Below are 22,124 nucleotides of genomic sequence, written 5' to 3'. Positions count from 1 at the left end.
GCATTTTCCAGAGAATACATATATTTACGTTTTTCTATCGCAATAGTGAAACTCCGTGTATTTGTCTAACCATATCACCCTAGAAAATTTTTGATCCAGTTTGCTACTCAAAATTTCTGGCTCTCATTTTCGACGAATATTATCGGATAGTCACTAGTATTGCCTTGCAGAAAATGACCATTCTTCTGGCTCCTAATCAAACAAAGTTGAAAGGGGCAACTTTTCTGGCTACTTTGGCGATAATCCGGCGACTTTTGTTTATGGGGACCTGTCAGCCTTCCTCTCCTTCATCTCAGCAGTGGGAGAGCAAGTTGGCCAATTCCCAGTGCGAGGTCCTGGAGCACTTCATCGCTCGCGCCTGGGCAGCAGCGGTGGCTTGCGGCTTTCTGGGCTAAGAAAGCCACCCACTTTTACGCTCAACAATTGTTTTGCAATCAATCAGCCACTCTCGGCACTTGAGGTGAATGAGGCCCTATTGTCACACAATTTCTCAACTGTCTAGACTATCACAGGCGCCATTGGACATTCCCAGGCCAAACCTAGCCTTTAGGCTTTCCTTACGGCGCAGAGTAAGTGGTGGCAAAGACCATTTCTGCTGCTTCAAAACATTTATTTCATTTTACATATGTAAAAACACAGCAGAAAACAAAATCTTCCAGAGAGCGAGATAACAAATGGGCATAATTGCGACCGTCACTATTCAGAAAGCGTTCACTACTCATGCTTCTTCAGATACGCTTCCATTTCACGATGCAGCTCATCAACGGCGTCTTCAAGCGGGGGCCATTCTTCTATCGGGTTCGTTGCTGTAATGCAGAGAAGTTGTTGCAGCTTTTGCCTCAATTGCAGGAAATCATAGGAGCCTTGCGAAGTTCCGAAGTCGGGGCTGTACTGTGCCGGTCTGAAGATGGCGAACAGCTTCGCCATGAGGTCACTGTGAGCCTTGTTGAACTGAGATTTCAGAGAATCAATCTGCCGTCGTATCGCAGCGGCTTGTTCGCCAACCACACCACGGAGCTCGATCATTTTTTCTTGGATATTTTTCCCAAGAACCTTGAACTTTTCCTTCAATATCACCGCGGTTTCCCTCAGTGTCTCCACTATGCTGTTCGGGGCGTTATCTTCGGCTTGGTACATAGCCTCTTCGCTGACTTTTTCGGCACTGAGAAGTTCCTTCACCTTCTGCTTAATTTCCTGGCGCAATTCGGCGATGACCCCCTTCGCACGTGCCCAATTGTCTCCCGTAAGAGTCTTGACGTCTTCAAGAAATTTCCTGAGCTTTTCACGAAGCCCGTTCAATTTCTCGTAAATTTCCGGAGCGTACCTCTTGAACGGAGAGTACTGTGCAGGCTTGAAAAGCTCGGAAAGTTTCGCCTTGAGTTCCTCTCTGGCCTTTTGCAATTGTGACTGCAGCTCCTGCAGTTGGGCCTTAATCAACACCGCACGCTCTCCGATAGCCCCTCGAAGTTCAGCAAGCTTCGCCTTGATTTTCTCCCCAAGAACAAGAAATTTCTGTTTCAGTACTTGGGCGACATCCTTAAGCGTATCTACAACGTACATTTCTCCCTGAACGCTGTCATCGCTGGCTTCGTAGTAGGCGGACTGTGATTTGGTGCGATTGAGATACACCGCTGTTTGGTAGCTAATCTCCTTGCGCAAGCGGTCAATCTTGGCCAAAACCCTCGGCCACTGATCTTCACCCGAATCCTTAAGTTCTTTGAGCAGCACGTCCAAACGCCACCTCAAAGAAAACATTCTGGTTGCAAGAGACAAGGCACGTTCCGCCAGTGGTGAAGCCTGTTGGTCATCGCTTTGACCCACGCTACTGGGTGAAGCCGTTTCCGCTGTGCGACCAAATATCTTCTCCTGAATTTTCTTCCTAATTTGGCTTCGGAGGTCCCGAATGCGGCCCTTGAGCGTTTCCCACTTTTCAGCGGTGGATGATTGGACTTCTTTGAGGAAAGACTGGAGTTTATCGCGGAGACTGCCCAGGGACGCCAGGACCTTGTTGGGGCCTGGGTTGGAATCAGCGTAACGTGCCGGGCTTAAAAGCTCGAGAAGCTTCTTTGCTAGGGCATCGCGTGAGGTCTTCAGTTGATCGTCGAGGGCCCTGAGTTGCTCCCTAATTTGCTGAGCGTGGTCACCGACAGCTTCCTTCAGTTCTCGAGTCTTGTTTTGTATTTGGGAACCAATTACAAGAAATTGTTCTTTTAGAGACCTACTAATATCTTTGAGGGTATCTATGACGTACTCGTCATCGGTAGTATCGTCTATGGCGTCCAGAGCAGCGTAGGCAGCCAAATTTTTGGTGCTGTACAGAAGCTCTCGAACTTTCTGCTTAATTTCGCTGCGAAGTTCTTGAATGAGAAGCTTGAGCTTCTGCCACTTCTCGCCAGTAGCCGAATGCACCTCACGTAGAAACTTCTGTAACTTGTCACGCAGGTTCGTCAGTGACGCTAAAATTTGGTTTGTGTTCCCATTGTCGTCAGCGTACCGCGCGGGGTTAAAGAGCTCTGAAAGCTTCTTTGCGAGAGCGTCACGGGATTTCTTGAGTTGATCGGATAGAGCCTTGATTTGCTCCTTGATTTGTTGGGCGTGGTCTCCGAAGGCTTCTTTCAGTTCTTGAGTTTTCTTTTGTATCTGAGAACCTATAACAAGGAACTGCTCATTCAGGGACTTGCTAATGTCCTTGAGAGTGTCTATAACGTAAGCGTCGTCGTCAGTTTCATCATCGGCGTCGAGAGCAGTGTAGGCAGCCGTATTTTCAGTGCCGTGCAGAAGCTCCCGCACTTTCTGCTTGATTTCGCTCCGCAGTTCCTGGATGATAACCTTAAGCTTTTGCCATTTTTCACCCGTAACAGACTTGACATCGTTAAGGAAGTTCTGTAGCTTTTCACGAAGGCTTGCCAGTGACTCAAGAGCTTGGAAGGCGTTCCCATTGTCTTCAGAGTACTGTGCGGGATTAAAAAGCTCGAACAACTTCTTCGCAAGGGCTTCACGCGAGTTCTTTAGTTGCTCACCTAAAAGCTTGATCTCCTTTTTTATTTCTTGGGCATGTTCTCCAAAGGCTTCTTTAAGTTCTTGAGTCTTGTTTTGTATCTGGGAACCAATGACAAGGAACTTTTCTTTTAATGTCTTGCTAATATCTCTAAGGGTGTCCACAATGTAAGCATCTTGGACGATCACGTCTTCGTAGTCATGGTATATCGAGCTGAAGGAGAAGAAATGCAGAAAAACAATCACCTGAGAACTTTTTAACATTTTGGTGCCGTGTGACACTAGAGAACATTCTTTATATTAGGCCTACTTTCCCAACTCTCATGTAGTTTTAATAAAGCACAGTAGCAACTGCCAAAGAAACACCTGCTTATAAAATCATAGCAATGGGAAATACGGGTGGGACATAAGCTTGACACGCAAGGGACTAGTTCAAGTCACAGGTATTTAAATGAATTTGGTAGTATGCGCAGTCCACGTGCTGCAAGTTCTATTTTCCTCCATGCAAATGAACGCGCAAGTATTTGCTTAAGAAGCCCTCAGATTGGATACTTGCCGTCGACTATATGCTTGTTTGCAGAAAAGAAACTAAATTGTCAATGCAGTTGACCTATTCAGTGGCCGTGTAACGCATTACGAGTACTTTGGTTGCGCGCCACACAAAAACAAATATTTCGGTTTTTATAGCACCATTTCCTGGTTGTTACCAATTTTTCTGTGCAGAAATTGCCGTGGCTTCGGATGTTGTGCGTTGAAAAAAATTGAAATGTAATGCTGTCTGTTCACCCAATGACGAGAGTTTCTTAAGCGAATTAGAAATTACCACTAAAAATAACATCAAAGCGCTTAGTGCATAACTTGGAATATTCAACCTCGAGGCAAGTGACTCTGTTCGTGGTCTCAGTTAATTAAAGCCGCTTGCTACGGAAACGCCGTGTTACTTAAAGTGCTACTGCTTACAATGTGTTTCGACGCCACCTGTGTTCTTGTACTTTCCCTAGCGGAGTGGTGGCTCTTTAAGCGGGCGTTGGAGATAAATATAGAGTTCTTATTGAACTGTGTGAGACAGCGGGAGTTGCTTAAGGTTATAACGTAATTTTCTGGTGTAGCAGTTTTTCGTGGTCAAAAACCGTTTTTTACGTGATCCCACTTGGCAATATGTAATCTTTAATCAATATTTTTATTCTTCCAAAGAATGGAACGAATGTGTATGCATACCAAAAAGCTTCTGCATGCGAAGATTAGACTTTTAAAACTATCAGGATTTGGGATACTTTACAAAAAATATTTTATTTCTATTTCTCGCTGTCATGGTTCATGGCGGTGCCGTAGTGCCATTTCTTCATAAGTTTTGAATCTCTCTTTTGTCTGCTCCTGCCATTTCACAACTCTCTCCTTCCCGAAGCGGTAATTTTTTTTCTTAAAATTTCTCCTTTGTGTTTATCTCCCGAGAAATAGCATTGCTTTAGTGAACTCTTAAGTGCAGTGGCCTGTGTTTTGTTACAGAAAAAGACTTAAAGCGTATGTGATCCCTCCAACACTGCGTACTTGTCACGTTTGAAATCCACAGTAGCATAATCTGCTTCGCTAAATTTATAATTCTTACTTTGCACCCCATGACGCTTTTCCTCCTTTTCTAGGGCTCATCGATGTCTACGTTTTGATGCGTTTTCACCGAGATAATATTTGTATGCACGTATACGGGCAGAAGGTCTTTTTGGTCGCAGCGCTAGTATCACAAGCAATATCCCCCAATTTACTTTTTACGTTAATATCGCAATCCTTAACGAAGGATATCTACTAGTCCACGTTCCTTACTGTACATGATTTGTATGCGCTTTGTACATGCGAATAAAACTTAATTGTTGTTTTAATGATACGTCAGTTTAGATCATCGTGCGTGGTAACATTTAAAAGAAAAATTATTAAAACAGAATCAAATGGACTCTGTACGGAATAGATAGAACAAAAATTTGTTCCATCACTAAAGTAGGTGCCAGCACGCCCCAAAAACTTATTTGAAACATTGTGATATGATAATTGCTTCGTGACTCCGGTCAGCGAAAAAAAGAACACTCGTTCTGATGATTTAAAATTAAAGGTGCAACTCTAGCTTAAGCATGAAGATAGCAAGCAGAAAAATTGGATGAGCCTTACCTTCCATCGCATACTGTTTGGCAAGGAGTAGAAAGTATGAAAGAGAAAAAAATACAAAGAAAATCGTGTTAAAATCACGCGTCGGGACACACAAGTGTACACTCCTAATTAAAACTGAGTAATCTTGACACAAATGCGACCTCACGAACTGAGTTATGGTTGTAATTAACAAGGAATTCTGTACATTTTATAGAAGGCTTATATTAAACATGTAGTGCTAATTGGTGCGGGCGACATAGAAAGCATGTGTTGCTTTCGGGCTTCTACTGCAGGTATTACACAACTTCCGCAAAAAAAAAAGAGAGAAATAACGATACATGTATATTCGACTTTTTAGGGAGTGTATTTTTACACTTGCAATGTCATATTACCACTGTAAGAAAATAAACGCTGGCGGTTTACTTCGAAGTCATTCTCTCAAGTGAATGCTGCGGTAACGTCCCAGCTTCCATTGAAAGAACGGGCGTCTTAAATGTTTTTCTCAAAATTAATTACGCTTGCAACTCTGCTTGGGTTTCCAAAGAAATATGCGAAAACAAGTAAGGGTGTGCTTAAAATTCAGCATTTAAGGACTGTTTATTCCCAATATGCGCCAACCTGAGTATAACATATGTCGCTTACTAGTTCTACTTTATGGTGTATACTTGTTTTGAGCGTTTACGCCGACATCATTATACATGCGGCACGTATTGCGAGGTAGGCTACTCGAAGGTGGATAATTTCGTGCTAGTACGTTGATCCTGAAGTTAAAACATTACTACGGCTGAAACATAATAAAGGATGCAGATAGCACGCCTAAAACATTTGCTATTCTACCAGCATGTCCTGCACTTGCTTTGTGCGCGTAGCGGAATCTTCGTCCTTAAAGGGGCGACCTTACAAAAGAATATTTAGGTATTAATTTGTACGTACCGTTTATGTATACCAGGATTTTTACGCGAGGGGATACCTCGCCACAATGAATACTATTGTTTACGGATCGTTAACAAAGAAAATACAACAAAGATTGTCTTCGAGTTAAGTTGCACAAAATGTGTTCACGTTCACTGTGAAAATTTAGCCTCCGTAAATCATAAAATAGCGAAGTTGTTTTCTTCTCTCTCTTAGTGGCCTGAAGTTATAGTGGCCTCCGGAGCAGCATTTTCGGAAACAACCATTTCGGGGAAATTCTCCACGCTATTTTTTTCTCTCTTTTTTGTGCAGAACACAATGAGAAATGGGAATATCGTGAGTTTTTCTCAACGTTACGGCATCCATTACGGTTTTCAGGTTCCGTATGTTTATCAAGAAAAACGAGTTAAGTGGGTAGCCTTTTGTCCAATGATATCGGGCGAAACGCTTACGTGTAATTTTTTCGCTATATCGAATAACCGCTTCCTTGAAAGTATATACTTTCTCGCTAAAAGAAAAGTGGAGTGCAACTTACACGCTGCTGCTATGGCGAATACTGCCACTGCGGCAAAAAAGGGAAGCCTCATCGTCTGCAAAAAGAAAACGAGTTCAGTGCAATGGCCAAACATGAGACAACGTATGAATTTAGCGGTGAGTGTATCATATAAAGCAAGTCATGTCGAGGCCCACAAACATAGCGCCCGGTTGAGCGCAAGCGCAAAGAGCGCTACATACTTGAAGACGCCTTAGGCTGACATATGCTTTAAGCAAAAAGTTCGAGGTTTCTTGCTCCTGTAACATCCCTGGTAAAAACAGCAGGATTGTAATTTCCTCCGTCCACGGACGGTTCGCAGCAAAAAGCAATACTTTAAGCATCACGCTAGCTCAATCGGAATCTTAACTGTACTTGCATCGTTATACTTGCTTAAACTAGATTGTCCTTGATACGCAGGCTTGCTTCTTCAGGCTTACAAAAGACCACTCCTGGGTAATGTATTGCTACTGTGGCATTGCACAACAGTCCGGAGAAATTCAAGTACCCCCGAATTTTTCGCCTCTAAAAATGTTTTGCCTGGTCACTGGACATGAGTTCGTTTGGGACCCGAGTTTTAGGGGCGAAGCCTCTTAGGGACTCGGGCTGTTGGCGTCTAATGTCGTCGTCGTACCCGTCGTCTCATGTAGTCACAATACTAAAACACGGGTCACTGGTTTACGCCTCGCGCTAGAACGCTTCGTGCTTCAAAGACTCGAGACTTTTACAGCAAAGCTGTATGTCTCTACCGTCCAACGGTTTCATCTCCGCGGGTAAAAACACCAAGGCACAAAGAATACACTTATATATTTCATGCTTCGCCCCTCCCCAAGTTTCACGTTAGTGGAGATGGCCTGTGATATTTCTATTTCATTCGAATTCGGCATTAAGGAGCGAACTTCGTTGAGATTCTATTTCACGAAAGGGTATTAACCAAACTCGGGGGGGGGGGGGGCGTAAAATGTTAACACCATACTAAAAACAAGTTTCGCAGAAGTTAGTGAAATATTCTTTCGCTGCCTGGCGCTGAATGCGGCAACATTTGTGGAATTGTCGAGAACCAGACGTCAAGTGGAGTCCCCGCGCAAGGTTGCAGCGGAAAGTACACGGTGGGCAGTGGCGAGTGGCTGTGATAAAATAAAATGTCCCAGTTTGACAGAATACGTACTTGTGTACAAACACCTTACCACTTCGTACATTTGTTGCGAATTCAGGGCCACATATCGCGCCAAAAACCGTATGAAGAAGTTTCTATTTTTAAGCGCTGTTCATTATTATTATCGTTGCTTGTGTTACAGTTTGAAAGTACAATTTTATTACTAAACCTTACTAGGACGACGTGAATTCGGAATGCTAATATTTCGAGGACATTTCTGGAAAACAGGTAACTGTTCTGAGTAAAAAAAGTGTTTCAGTTGGTTAAAAACAAATCAATTTAAGGAGTTTATCGAGTTTATAAAAACTTTATTAATATTTACTCTACATAATTGCACTAGCCACCGCGATAACGCAAAAAAGAAAGGAAATTTTGTGAAGGGACGGTCTGATGCAGATTCAATGTCGGCACGGAAGCAAACCTTACTTGGTTTATTTGGGTCATTAGGCGGGCCTAAATAGATCTCGCTTGTTCTTTTGAGCGCGTACACTAAGACTCAGACTCAACATAAATTCAAGCTTATAAAACGTTGTCCAATACGCCTCTGAGGTACCACTGTGTTAGGCTTAAGAGTACGATCACAGACGTCCTATGGTCGGCCCTTCTAGTGCCGGCGCAATAATATTAGTAAGACAGGTGTACAAGAAACCAACACACTGAAAAAAAAATACACAGCTACGAGATACAGCCGCAAGAAATCCTAGAAATCAAACCTAAAACGCAAAACTGATCTACCGCAATGACAATTTACCCTGCAATGACTTTCCGCAATGACAATTTACCCTGAAAATAGATTTTACCAGCAACTAAAAAATGCCTTTGTGGTTAGTAGCGCGTGTTTTCACAAAAGTGGTACTCACTGCACCGTTCGCTGGCCGCTGCGATTGGGCAGCTGGGATGCGATGCCCACGCTTGGGCTACCCTTATATACGTAGCTGACGAATCGTCTTCAGCGCTGGGATCCAAAGCAGCTGTTGGATGAGAGCTGGATAAGGCAGTTCCGGTGTTATCGAGAAATATCCACGGGGTCCACTTGCCATATTCACATCCGGTTCTGTATTGACAGAACTGAAGCAGTACCGCAAGTTGGGCTAGTTGGTGCATACCGAAAAAAACTTCAAAGCGCACAAATAGACGGGGACAAGAGGAGGGACACACACACGCGCTTGTGTGTGTGTCCCTCTTTGTCCCCGTCTATTTGTGCGCTTTGAAATTTTTTCGATTTTTTTTTACAGAACTGCATCTTTTATCTTTACACGCAAGAAAGTTCATTGCACCGGTTTCGATTACCTTTTTTCTCACTGATAACATTGAAAGCAATGTTATCCTGTTAACATGTTATCATGTTATCATGTTAGCAATGTTAACACTGAAAGCAACATTCCGACGTTTAACATCTTTTCGAAGTACTGGGCACTCATGTCACTCTGTGCCAACACGGATTAAAGTTACAAAGTTTTCCCGAAATTCTCTCTGAAATATTCACACTTAGGAGTCAGAGTGAGCTCACAGATAAAATAGAAGGTAGAATCAAGTTTGCCAACTCGAGCAGTTGGAATGTTATGTTTTTGACATGGAGATTGCTTCGGGGAGATAAATGCACCGCGAGAATACTTTTACAGTCACCAAATTAGCGTTTGATTTAAGTGGAAACCCTAATTTTAGCGGCTTTATACTCCGGCAAAAAAAGAAAATTTTCCTTTTTGCCAAATTTAAACAGGGAGCTGATGAAGCCGTTGACTGTAGGTTACTTAAAAGGTGTTCCTTTGAGAGATTTAATTGCCTTTATCGGGACGATCCAAAACATCCGACGTAAACAGCAAGCTTAGAATATCCCGCTGCAGAAAGCAAGCTTTCCACGAAGCCTTTTACGCTTATTCTCCATATTGACGGCATATGAGACATGGTGGTACACGTACGGTTGTCACACAAAACGGTCTTTTCAGATCATAGAAAACATTTAGCATACCTCAAGGCTTCTCCCGATGCTGTTACGATACGGCGTCATTGCATCTCCACACGCAAAAACAGGTTTTGGGTCATGTGGCATACGCAGTGTAACAACCTTCGCCAGCCATGAATCTTGTCAGCGCCTCCGCCTCTGGTCTTTCATAAGTCGTCTCCACTAATTTGTGCCTTAATAATTTCGTACGGCAATCAGTAATTAACTTAATATTCAGTGACCTTTCACTCTGTGAAAGGGGGGGACCAGTGGAGATGTTTGTGTGTTATTGGTTGGCCACAAACTCCCGCTCAAACCTCGTCGTCGCGTCATAGAAGTGTTCAGCGGGGTCGTAGCCACGCCGAAGTCTTGCGTTTTCCTCTTCCGCCTCGCTGTACCCGGGGTCCCAACGGGCATCGCGCGTACGCCTGGCGTCTAGCTGCGGCCTGATCGTCGTTGGTGGTCTCCTTCCGCCACGTTCGCGCCCGTCGTCGCCTATTTATTTTTATGAGTATTCTTCAATGTGCAACACACAATGCGCGAAAGTCAGCTTACACAGACCAAGCTTACGCCGATCTCCTTGGAGCCCGCTTCACATCTAATTACAAATGAATTTCCGAGAAGGCATTTTCCAATGGGGAAATATACGCCATCTTATATCAAAATATTAAGGCGGCGGACAGGCGGCCGAAGGGTGAGGGTGTGCCGAAGTGGGGAGGGGAGCAGTCTTTCTATGTCTGCGCATGGAAAAAAAATAAAGAGACGGGAGAGTTATTCATTAAAAGCTCCGCTGTAAAAAAAAATTATCGTGGTCGCAAGGAAATGTTATCATGCTGAACGTCAACGGAATAAGTTGGGCTGTGTTTTATTGACACAATTCACCGATCGAATTCGCTATATCTTCTACCACCCACAAAGTCGGTGAGTGCGTCACCCCCTACAAAGCAGCCTTGAAGACAATGGGTAATACCGGTGCTATTCCCCTCGCCCACTTGGTTCTCTCGACGTCGCATAAGCACACCACCTAGCCTGTATACGATTTTAACATTTTGTAGGAGTAGGCCAGCTTCACGACAAGGCGGCTGAATGAGCAACAGGGCGCAAGAGGCCAACGACGAGGCCAAGAATATATTAAAGCAAAATGTCAGCTACGCCATGTCTCGCAAGGCTATTCATCGCGTCGCGACGACCTTGAGCCACCGGAGGCGTGACGTCACGCCACATTGTCCGCTGTGGAGAGGCGTTCTAGCTGCGCTCGCTCGGAGCCTCGCCACTGATATACGACGTGACTAGGCGAGGGTTTAATGGCTGCTTAGTCGGCGCGTGATCACTCTCTCTCTGTGGATGGCGCACTGACTTTCCCGTCTGTGCATGCGTTCCAGCGGAACCGGCAGGCTGATTTCAATTATCCAGTAGCCTAAATGTCACAAAACGCGGTGGGAGTGGCCTTCGAAAAACCAAGGCAAACATATTTTTCCCATTTTAATAACTAGGTTTGCAAGTGTTAAACCACACCCATTTCCGACTCGTAATGCAGTGTGACAATGCGCAATTCGGGCATGAGGTTTTCCACGGCGGGATGTCACTGCGCAGGTCAAAACTTTTGCGTCAGATGGTCAAATCGCATGTCAGGGCTTGTTCTTTTTCGCAACTTGGCCGCAACAATTAGCCATTCGAATGCGTTGTGTCCGCGTAGACCCACAGACGCTATTTTATAGCGCATCAGGTGAGGCGCCATTGGCTTCCCGAACGGCCCGGAGTTTCAGGATAGCAGCAAGCGCGGTAGTATCTGTAAGTAAAATAAGTACGCGCTTAGGCTAAATTTGTGCATAAAATACGGGGAATACTGCTTTCATGATACCCCTTAAGGCGAATAAGGTACCTGTTTACAACCACGCACACAATTTAATTGACTGCAGGGCGTGTTGTCGTTTTATAAAATAAAATGTTCAAATGGGGACTTTACTCATCGAAGCAACACCTTGGCTATGATCCACGCCGTTTCGGAGGGCTACGTATTAATTTAAACGTTGTGAGCATTTTAACATGCACTGAAATGTTCACACATGGGAGTTTTAAATGCAGAGCATTTCTTTAACTCACGATGTCATCCGTTCTAGGCGTCCGTAGTAGTCCGCATCGCTCGCAGGTGCGCCCTCTCCCTCGCTCCTCCTCGCCTACTCTCCGCTCGCATCGCGCGCTCTCTCCGCGGTCGGTTCGCGCCCAACAGGTGGGGGCGCGCGCGTCGCGGGATCAACAACATCTGTGGCGTGATCGTGACGTCAGCATCGCGCGCGCGTGGCGCGATCGTGGCGTGATAAAGGCGGGTGTCGGCGAGGCTGGAACGCACTCATCGCCGCGCTCTCTTGTCAGCAGTTGCCGTCGTCGAGTCTCCGTTGCACGAGATGGAATCAAGACCTTCAACCAGTGGTGCTACGCAATGGAACAACAGCGTAGCACCATCGGTTCAAGACATCGTACCATCATCTAATAATCATACCCACCTGCTAATAAATGATGTCACGTGACCACGTAATTACGTCTCCTCATTTAATTACAATATAACAACCAACAGCAACAAGTGCAACAACATTAACGTAACGCAAACTACTTAACGTCGTGCGCCCCCGGAAATGATCTGCATTTGATCGTGCCCCTCGCGAGGGGGATGTTTTTTTTGTTTCTCTCCTTAATCAGATCAGCAGCTGTCCTAGCTGGGGATTCCAGCTGTGACTTCGATTTTTTTATTCAGATACGCTAAAGACCTTTGCAGGCATTAAATGGGGGGAGGGGGGGGGGGAGTTACAAAAATGGTTCAACGTTTGTACACAATTACTCAGAATTCACAGCGGACGTAATCTTGAACGTGAGAGATGGGTTAGTAAGCTCTAACAAAAGGAATACAAGAATGAAAAAAATGGCAGCATCTCCACTTCATGGATAATGGCGAGGGTGCGGAATACGGGGACTCGAAATGACATCAAAGTTGCGCCCCGAGTGACACCCAATTTGCACCCCGACCATCATTCGATTTGAGCCGTGTGTTGCACCTTGATTATTCTCTAAACGAAGCTGCAACTCGCGGCACAAATAAAATTTCAGTTGATTTTCGCTTGATGGTAGTGTGCGCACGGATGGACGCGGACGGGCATTGGGAGGTCCTAAGGTACTCCGCACCGTTACAGGCGAGGGAGTAAGCCGTTTGACTCTCCGGTACTAACTCACGGTCGTAGCCCAATGGGTAAGAAGACTGACACTAACTCTGCCTGGTCTACCAGACACTGGCTCGAATCCTTCCGGTGCCTGTGTGATTTTTTGAATTGTAAATGCTATGCGCACGGACGCGAACGGACATAGTGCAGTCTTTAGGCACTCCGCACCCAAAAAACAGTCAATACAAATGGTGTAAGTTGGTCTTGTCAAAAGCACAACAATTCTACTATGTTAAACAAGTACGTGTGAACTCCCCTTCAAATAGCTGACAAACGAGTCGTGATCTTCAATAGATGTAATTTGTGGTGGCAACGGATAAGTGGAAAGAAATAACGGTGATTGCCGATGAAGATTTGTGCGTGCAAACATGGGGCTGACTTTGAACGGATGACCGCGTCGCGGAAAAATGAGATGCGAGGGCTCGATATAGGATGCCGTAAAGGACAATGGGGCATGATACAGTTTGTGGAAGTGAGAGAGTAGTGCTATCAATTATTGGTTTTCTAAGAAGGGTAACTGAAGAGATGCCTTCACAGCCGTGATTCTGAACGTTCTGGTGTAGTTTTTAGTGATAAAACGTGCTGCTTTATTCTGTAAGCATTCTAGCTTGTTTATTACGCATGTCTGACTTGGATTCCATATAATAAAAGCACATTCCATCTTAGAACGAACTAAGGCTGTATAAGCTATAGGTTTGGTTGATTGATTTTCTAAATACACATGTCATCTAATGAAGCCAAGACTTCTACTTGCTTCTAAAATCACTTCATCAATGTTATCATTCCATGTAAGGTTAGAAGAAAAATGAACTCCCAAATATTTTAATGTAGACACATTTTCTAAGCACATGTTGTTCATATAACATTAACTGAACTGAACGCTACTAGCTCTCGTCAATGACATCGTTCTAGCTTTCGAAACATTTATTTCCATCGTCCATTGCTCGCACCAAAGAGAAATTATGTTTAGGTCTGCCTGTAAAATGTTAGTATCTTCAGTGCTAATAATTTGTCTGTGAGAACGCAGTCGTCCTCAAACACTCTAACTGTTGAATAGAGGTTGGTATCAAACCATAAATGTAAATAAGAAATGAAATTGGTCCGAGTATGGAACCCTGAGGAACACCAGATTTGACTTGGGCTAAGACGGAATACTGATCTCTTACAGAAACAAATTGCTAGCGATTGGCTAAAAAACTTGAAACTTAATGCATAATTTTGCTACGAAGTCAAGCCGGCTTAGTTTCCTTTTTTAAAGTATAAAGTTATGGCATCAGTTTTTATCGAGTCGTGAACATCTAGGTGAAGATCGGTAACGAGTTCAAATAACTGTTTCACACGACCGTCCCCGTTGCAATCCGCGGTAATTATTAAAGAAAAAGCTAAGCCGGTTTCAATATTTCATAACTGCATAAGATATGATATTTTCAAGTAAATTACAAGGAATACTAGTCAAGGAGATTGGTCTATAATTTGAGGGCAGTGATCGGTCACTTGATTTGTATAAAGGAGTGATACGACTGATCTTCCAGTCGTCCGATACGATTCCTGTATAAAGCGACTACTGAAAAAGGGTGACTAATATAGAAAATATTACGAGTTTTGTCATTTTAAGTATTTTTGGGCAGATGCCGTCTGGACCGGGCGCTGAGTTATTGGAAAGACGATCAATGGGACATTCTATACACTCATGAGTGGTTATGACGTCATTCATAGGCGAAATAATAGATGGAACCACAAGATCATGGGGTAATGGGTTTTTCTTTTGTGAATACAGGGATAAAAAATGAGTTTATTTTCGACGCAGCTTCAGATTTTGAGAGCAGCACACCGTTATTTACTATTGAAACTATGGATTGAGACGCGTGTTTGGGAGTTATTAGTTTCGAAAACTTTTTTGGATTGTTAGTTAACATGCTGACAATGTCATCATTAAAACACTTGTATTTAGGCGCTTGAATTTCTGCTTTGCATTCATGCAATTGCTCTCGATAGCGCGGCCAATCATCATCTGGGTTCGACAACTTCGCTTTAGAATAAAGGAGCTTATTTTTATTGATTGCTCTTTTCACTTAGGACGTGGACCATGTGCTATGTCTTGATGAGGCGATTGGGCGATGTTGATGAGCGACGTGTTGATTGGGGCTACGCGTCTGCCAATTTATTTCTGGGTAGTTAAAATCGCCGGCAAGAATTATTGGGAATGCTGGATATATGTTTAGAATTGAACTCAAGGAATTATTGAGAATGCCGATAAATTCACCAGTAGAATTAGGTGGATGGTAATACACTTCGACTGCGCAAGTAACAGAGTGACAGAACTGAAGTACGCAACACCTTAGCGTTCAGAATACACAGCACCTCAGTGACTCAGCCACGATTCCTCAGTAAAACCGGCGTGATAGCCGTTTTGAAATGAGATATAGAAAACCACCTCAGCTCTTTTGCAATATTAAGATGTGGTAGCCACAATCGCAGCATGCTGTAGACATCACTTTGCTCAAGGTAATATTTGTGAATTGCACTTCAAAAAAAGCTTTTGATAAACATTTTGGCCCGGTGGAGGATTATCTTATGTAATAAGACTGCTTCCTTTTTTCATCTAAAGTAATATGTAGAAAGTGTCCCGTGCTAAAAGCAAAATACATAACTGCCCCGCACATGCACTTGTGACATGCTTAGGTGCACATGTACCTGGCACAGAGCGGTGCGTTTGGGAGTCCGATAACCATGATGGGTTACTTTTCTTTATTACCGCTGCTTTATACGAAACATAATAGAACAAGCGGATAATGTTTAAGGTTTTGAAAAAGTGCTTAAACCAGTGTCCCGCCAAGAGTTTCGAAGACGGTAATGCAAGTTGGTAGAAGAGCCCGTTACGAATTGTCCGAAGGCTGGCACAGGCGCTAAACCAGTCACTTGCTTTCATTCTCTCCAAAGTCAGGAAGTTTCGCCGTAAGAACAAAAAGAGCTTGTGAGTACGGCCGCTTTGAAGATGAGTAGCCAATAAAAAGGAAAGGAGGGTGGCAACACTGAAGACTGTTGAAATATTAGCCTTGACATTAGCTTTGTTGCGCTGCTTGGCGATTAGAATAGTCTCCCCAGTTTAATGGAAATGCAGCGATTGGAGGTCAATGGGAGAGGCTTTCGTCCTTCAGTGGACCTGAGGGGGCTGAGGATAATGATGATGTTTCTGTAACGACTCAAAGTGAGGCTACATAATTTTGCGCGGTGAGAACTGCCGCCTGACAGCCATAAAGGAAAATGTTGGCGGCACCCAAGTCAGTGACCTGCAGACTGAGCTCTTTTTTATGTTTTTTTTTAGCTGCATTTTTATAATTTCTTTACCGAAGTCGTAGAACTGAAGCTGCAACAAATTTCCGAACGAGCTGCAAGCACCTGTTGCACCCTTGACTTATTCCGAGGTCGCTGCCACTGATAACCGTTATCGTAGCGAGTTCGAGGTCTGGAAATACAAAAGAATGTGCAAATAAGAACGCCCGTGGGATGGTCGCCACCGGTCTTGCAGTGCAAATGTTTCCATGTACAGATTTGTCCGAGCAATGGTACTCTGGAAGCTAAACAGCACCGAGAAGTTACCCCCTGGAGTGTAATGAAAACTGTCAATAGAAAGGAATGTTCGGTGTCCTGTTGAGTATTGGCACGTCCCTTGCCCTCCCTCCCCCCCTGTACACACACACGCGCACACAAACACGCGCACGTACATCCGCGCGCATGCACGCACGCACGCACACATAAACACCCACACACATACGCGAATCGCGGCCATGGAGGCCGTAGAACGAGTTTCTTGATGGGAAATTCCTCCGGGAACTTAATTCCGCTCACGTGCTTTGAAAGTGAAAGCCCGGAGATGCTTATAAACTGCGGCATCGCATTTCTGTCTGTTTCTTCGCTTTCGTTTTTTTTTTGTATTTTGCCGCAGAATATTTCGACCATCTTCTTTTCTTCTAGTCGCGTGCCGCCCCGTTCAGGTGTCCCACGGCACTCACAATTCTGAAACTTTCACGTTTCCAATTCCTAGTTCCGTGAATTTTGTGAAGCGCGCACATTAGCTCCTCAAAGCTCCCTATTCCTGTCCAGTGCCCGAATTGGGTATTCGCCAAGAAGAAACAACATCGAAACAATTTAGTTGGCTATTGCAGTGGTAGCTCGTTAGGCTGCTAAAATCGGGTTCAAATTCCATCGGAACACGCATGTGTCTTTTATTTACTTACTCGTTACAGCGGCGATCATTTTCCTGACCAGACAACAACAGCGTTGTTTTTTTCGCAGAACGATTCACTTAAGGCTTTCACCTTAAAACAATAGCGATAGTTTTCAAAGCGAAATAGCAGTTGGCGGAAGCGCCGAACAGGAAGCGCCAAACTTGTACCTAAAAGGAAACGGAGCCTCGCTACAGCGCCACGGCTTTATATCTGGCGCTTTTCGTGATGACACTGTCGATGATTTTTCCAGAGTGTACAGCCAAAGCGTCAAAGCAGGCGGCCTTGTAAAGCTGAGCGTTGGCGGCTCAGGACCGGAAAAAAAACGCTCGCGCCAACTTGTAGAGGTATAAAGTTCTCGGAGGACCAGCGTGGGCTGACCCGAAAAACGTTAAAACACGGAATGTGAAGCATGTGGAAAGAACGGTTGTTCCCGTATGCATGGGAGCAGCAGCAGAAGAAGAAGACGAAGAAGAAGAAGTGTAGCAGCAGCGAGGACGATGGCTTCTTCGAACACGCAAGACTTCAAGGGACCAGTTTATTGGCGAAACGTAAGCGGCAGTTTTATTGCTGTTTTCACAAGCTTACAGAATTATCCCATAATGTGTTTCTCGATAGGGCTCCTGTCACCATCCTTACAAAAAAGTGCATAACTCCGACGCTGGTTTGCCTTAATGGGCAGCCACCACGCCTACCGGCAGTATGGTATAGGGGTAGCCCCTATCGCGGCGGCTTACTGGTCCAGCTGGTATTCTCGAAAAGCGCGATGTCGCACCGTAACGATTCGACGACTATAAATCAGTACTGCGATAATACGTTTTATTACGATGATAGTTACGTTATTTTTTTGCGGTCATATTACAAAGGGAGGACCCCGAATTCAACGCTGAAATTCATATGGTTTGTGAGGACCCGCTGTTGGTAGGTGCTATTTTAACCATAAAATTAATTCTTGCACCCATCTATAGCTGTTCGACGTTTGGACCGGGATTCTGTTCTCTGCGCAATAATTCGACGTTCGGTCGATGTAGTCTTCGGGTATGTTTATTTCATGCGGTTACTGCAGGATTCTCTCCTCCTTGGCGGTCATGGCCACAAGATGTAGACAGCAAACTCCACGTTCATGCGTGCTTTGCTGTACCAAAAGTTACAAACCTTGAAAATTTAAAACAGCAGCAAAGGAAGCCAAACGGCGCTTTCCCGCCGTATCAGACAAAAGGACGTAGGCGCAAGCCGGGGGTTCTCTATTTGTGTAAGCCACTGGCGTATACATCTTAGGGCTGAGGTCATAAAAAAGGTCTAGCTCGCATCGAAGAAGACGAAAAAAGTTCTTTAGGACGAAACCTTAGCCCATACAGGTGCGAAGTGCGGGCTTAAGATAAATGCTTAGAAGCCCGGATATGAAGTGGAGCTTGTTTTTACGTTCCTGGTTTTCTTTTACACCCCCAAAAGCACCGTAACCCCCCATGCTTACAGTGTCGCAATATTGGTTCACCAAATGCATGAGTGTTGTTTCCATACCGAACGCTCCCCTTTCCGCGTTGTTAATGCATTGGGGCTTGAAAAATGTCACGCTGGAAACACAGATAGCCGCCCTTGGTCTGAGGGGCAGGTGCATAAAGCATAAATTAGCTCGCAGACTCTCAGCAGGGATGCCGCTACCACCTTCTTGGCCGCATCTCTCACCAGGCTCTCAAAATCCTTTGATTCCGCAAAACTCTCCCCCTCTCCCCCCCCCCCCCCTTCCATCCAGATAGCGTGGACACCGCCCTCCCAGGGAATGAGGCGGCACATGCCGCTGCCCGCGAACTCAACTTCCGGGCTTAATCCGCACCCCCGTCAGACATACTGCCCACGTTGCTCACTACCGCCTCATTCACTTCGACTGCCCTTTTCCCCACCCGTCGTCCACTACTGCAGAGGTCCGAACGTGCCACAGGTTACAGACCGGCATGTATTTCAACTGCACCGTACTCTCTTACATCTCCCCCCCCCCCCCCCCCCCCCCAGCTTCTCTTACCTCTGCCACTCCTGCAATCTCCACGCTACAACAGCTCATGTTTTTTTTATTGGTTCAATATCCATCGGCGATTTACATCAGTGTGGTTCTGCCCACTACACCCCGATCACCTGCCCTGAGCATTGGGAATGCGCACTGACCAGCTTGCACCCGGAGGGCCAGCAACGCCTGATCAACTGGGCCACTCGGACTGCGGAAGCGCGCGGCTTCCTAGACTGAGGACGCCACCCACCTTTCTTCATTTTTCCTTTCGCTCAATAAAACGTTTTGCCTCCCCTCCTCCTTATCGCTCGAGGCTCGCGCCAGAAGGTTTGGTCAAATGTGCAAGAAGCTGTTCTTACTGCTTCCAGAGCAATCGGGACAATCCCGTTCCGGGTGAACTCTGGCTGCCCTGGATTAGGCTTGTGGTCGCCTCAAGCCTGGCCGCCTGGCAAGAGTGCAGAGCGCCACGTGAAGTGCAGAATTGGAAAGGACGCCTGATGAAGGTGAGTGGTTTTTCGCGCTTAGAAAAAAAAATTACGTCGTTCAATGTAGTGAATTCACAATCAGCGCGCTATGGATGTGTCCGTAGTTGCTACTGGTTTAGCATGGTTGAGAAAGGTTGTGGTCCTGTGGCAGGACCGGTCGATATTCTGTAAATATTTGCAACTGAAGTTATAACGTAAGTTACAAAGCTAATATACGCGTTATTGTGCGCAAGCATCGGTGAGCCGACGTCAGTTATCCGACAACGGACCCGCATCAGTCAAATGCGACTTCCCCACTGGCCACACGCTTTCCACAGCAGCGAGCAGAGAAGGTCAAAGGAGGCGTTAGTGCCTGCGCGTTGCCTAACAACGGAGACAAGCTCTTGCTAGATTCTTTCGCTAAGGTTGGCTTCGCACACAACTCGTTTTTCGCACGTGTCATGTTCGGCTAGCATGCGCAAAAGCGGCTAATCTTCGCAACCCGCGTACAAGCGCTATGATGTTGAACCTGCCGCACGGTTCATTCATGGTGCGCACATACGCACCATAACTGCTTTCTGCACGCGCAGGGGGTTTCACGGACAGTTCCAACGCGAGTGGTCGGCGCAAGTTAGGTGCAAATGCATTACCGAAAAAGTGCATCGATATGCACGGAGCCTTCATTAGCGTGGCGCTTAGGTGTTTTAGGCTGCGTGCTTACGGCATAGCTGTAGAGTTGGCGCGACGTTTCTCAGAAAGTGGTAGTTACGTTTGCAGTACGAAGGACGCGGCTGCCTAGTGGCCTCACTTGCCATTTACTCGCAGAAAACGGAAAACAAACAAAACCCCACAACCATGCATGGTGCGGCTTTTGTACAATATATCTGCGTTTGTAATCAACGTGCATCAAATATTGAGCCCTCAAGAATGGGAAAATGGCTCTCAAAATATTTCTGAAATGATCCTCAGCGCTTTAAGCAAAGTGTGCAGTTCATATACATTTTGTTCGGAGTTTCCTCCCAGTGCAGCAGAAGTATAACACTAAAAGAAAAATATTTGCAGTTTATAAAGGCAAAAAATAATACATAATAGGTGAAAAAAAGGAAATTAAATAGCTAGATAACAATAAAAATACTGATGAAATGCACAGTACGTGAGAAATTGTGACGCACTGTATTATAAACAGTGCTATCTGCTGTAATGTCTACAGTTCCCCATTTTTGTTACTTTTTGTTTGTGGAGGAGCCTGGTTGTTCCCCTGTATAAGATGGGGTGTAATCTGCACTGGCAGATTCATTCTGGAAGCTAGGGAGACCTGAAAAGTGAAAAGTTTTGAGTTAAACAAAATTGGTTGAGTTGTTAAAATTTACGCTGCTGTGATCGTCGCAATGCAATTTCTGTTCGTTCAGGAAGCGCCCAATCTTTCATATTATTTAAACCGTTTAATGATGTGCGACCCACAACTATCAAGAGCGCAATATTTACTGCAGGTGGCAGACATGACAGCAATGCGGATGTTCCCCAGCGGAATCACCACTGGCATCATGGGAGAACCTCGTCCTCAGGTCATCGAAGAAAGGGAGCAAGAGGTCATCCGTGGCCGCCACCCGGAACCGCACACCGACTTCGAGAAACGGCCACCCCGGTTTCCCTGGCAAAATGCTGGAGAATCAGCTCACCTGCGCTGAGCACCTTGGGGCGGACCTGGGACGAGATCCCCCGGACATTCTATTTATTTCTTCCTTCTGATTGTAATTTTACTGACCTGTGTTATGATGGGAACGGCCCGAGCACTGCTCGAACTCAGTGTTATGAGTACGAGGTTTAGTTTTGCGTAAAAGAACGTCCAATACCGTTCAATTCTTGGCTGAGTCATTTCGTTCGCATTCCGACAACCGTTAGCTCATGTTCAGCTACTGCGATGTTGGGTGCCAAAATTTTCAGTGAGAACATTTATTCTTCTTTAAATGATTGTATCGTCAATGCGGAAACATTATCTACATTTCCCTGCTACATAAAATGGCCGATGGACGGCACAGGAAATGTGCCGTTTGAAACGAATCATGGATGCTCGGAGTGGCGCCACATTTCCCAGAGAAGCTTCCACGAACGAAGGGGCTGAGTGCATTAAAAGGAGCTGAAAAACTTTGCGCTGGCTGGAATTTCAACCAAGGCTCTCAGGAATGCGAGGCGAGCACGGAACCCCTGGTCCACCCCCGCTCGATTATTCTAGCGCTTTAAGGGTGGACATAGGGCCTGGGTTGTGGCCTTCAATGTAGAAATGTGTGTTATATACACGTACTGAGTACTACTGGAGAAATTTCCGCAAGTTGCAATTAGGGGAGTGGCAAAGCATGTTCCCGAGCTGGAACGCTAATAGCGTATATCTAGGGCAAGCAAGCGCGATTGGCCAAGCTTTTAGATGCGACGCATCTCTCTGACTCGCCTTGTCCCTCCATCCATCCGTATATCCGCACGCATCTCCCCCATTCTCCTCGCCACGCCAGCTGCGCGGTAACGCCGCTCTCACCACAGCGCCATCTTG

General features: G+C 45.3%; 1 protein-coding gene and 2 long non-coding RNA genes across 3 annotated transcripts in view; 1 reads left to right on the top strand and 2 right to left on the bottom strand.

Annotated features, from left to right (window-relative positions):
• LOC144170691 (uncharacterized) overlaps window positions 1-21,510 on the top strand; it is a 50,335-nt gene extending 28,825 nt beyond the window's left edge. Inside the window, exons 2-3 of the long non-coding RNA XR_013322658.1 lie at window positions 19,484-19,618; window positions 21,070-21,510. This is a non-coding gene — a long non-coding RNA (uncharacterized LOC144170691). The remainder of the gene's footprint in view (window positions 1-19,483; window positions 19,619-21,069) is intronic.
• On the bottom strand, window positions 590-3,276 carry LOC144170683 (uncharacterized). Its single transcript, XM_077700623.1, has one exon. It carries the CDS (start codon window positions 3,259-3,261, stop codon window positions 715-717), a length of 2,547 nt encoding a protein of 848 aa, XP_077556749.1. The 5' UTR covers window positions 3,262-3,276; the 3' UTR covers window positions 590-714.
• Window positions 5,074-8,686, bottom strand: LOC144170684 (uncharacterized). The gene is made up of 3 exons (XR_013322655.1): window positions 8,594-8,686; window positions 6,581-6,635; window positions 5,074-5,167 (listed from the first exon to the last, which is right to left on the bottom strand). It is a non-coding gene; the product is annotated as an uncharacterized LOC144170684 (long non-coding RNA).
• Window positions 21,511-22,124: the final 614 nt, after the last annotated feature.

This window comes from Haemaphysalis longicornis, unplaced genomic scaffold (assembly GCF_048455015.1).
Source record: "Haemaphysalis longicornis isolate Haplotype H1 unplaced genomic scaffold, Haemaphysalis longicornis Haplotype H1 scaffold_2, whole genome shotgun sequence".
Taxonomy (NCBI): domain Eukaryota; kingdom Metazoa; phylum Arthropoda; class Arachnida; order Ixodida; family Ixodidae; genus Haemaphysalis; species Haemaphysalis longicornis.
Note: the sequence above shows the minus strand (reverse complement) of the source record. Positions and strands in the feature narration are given on the sequence as shown.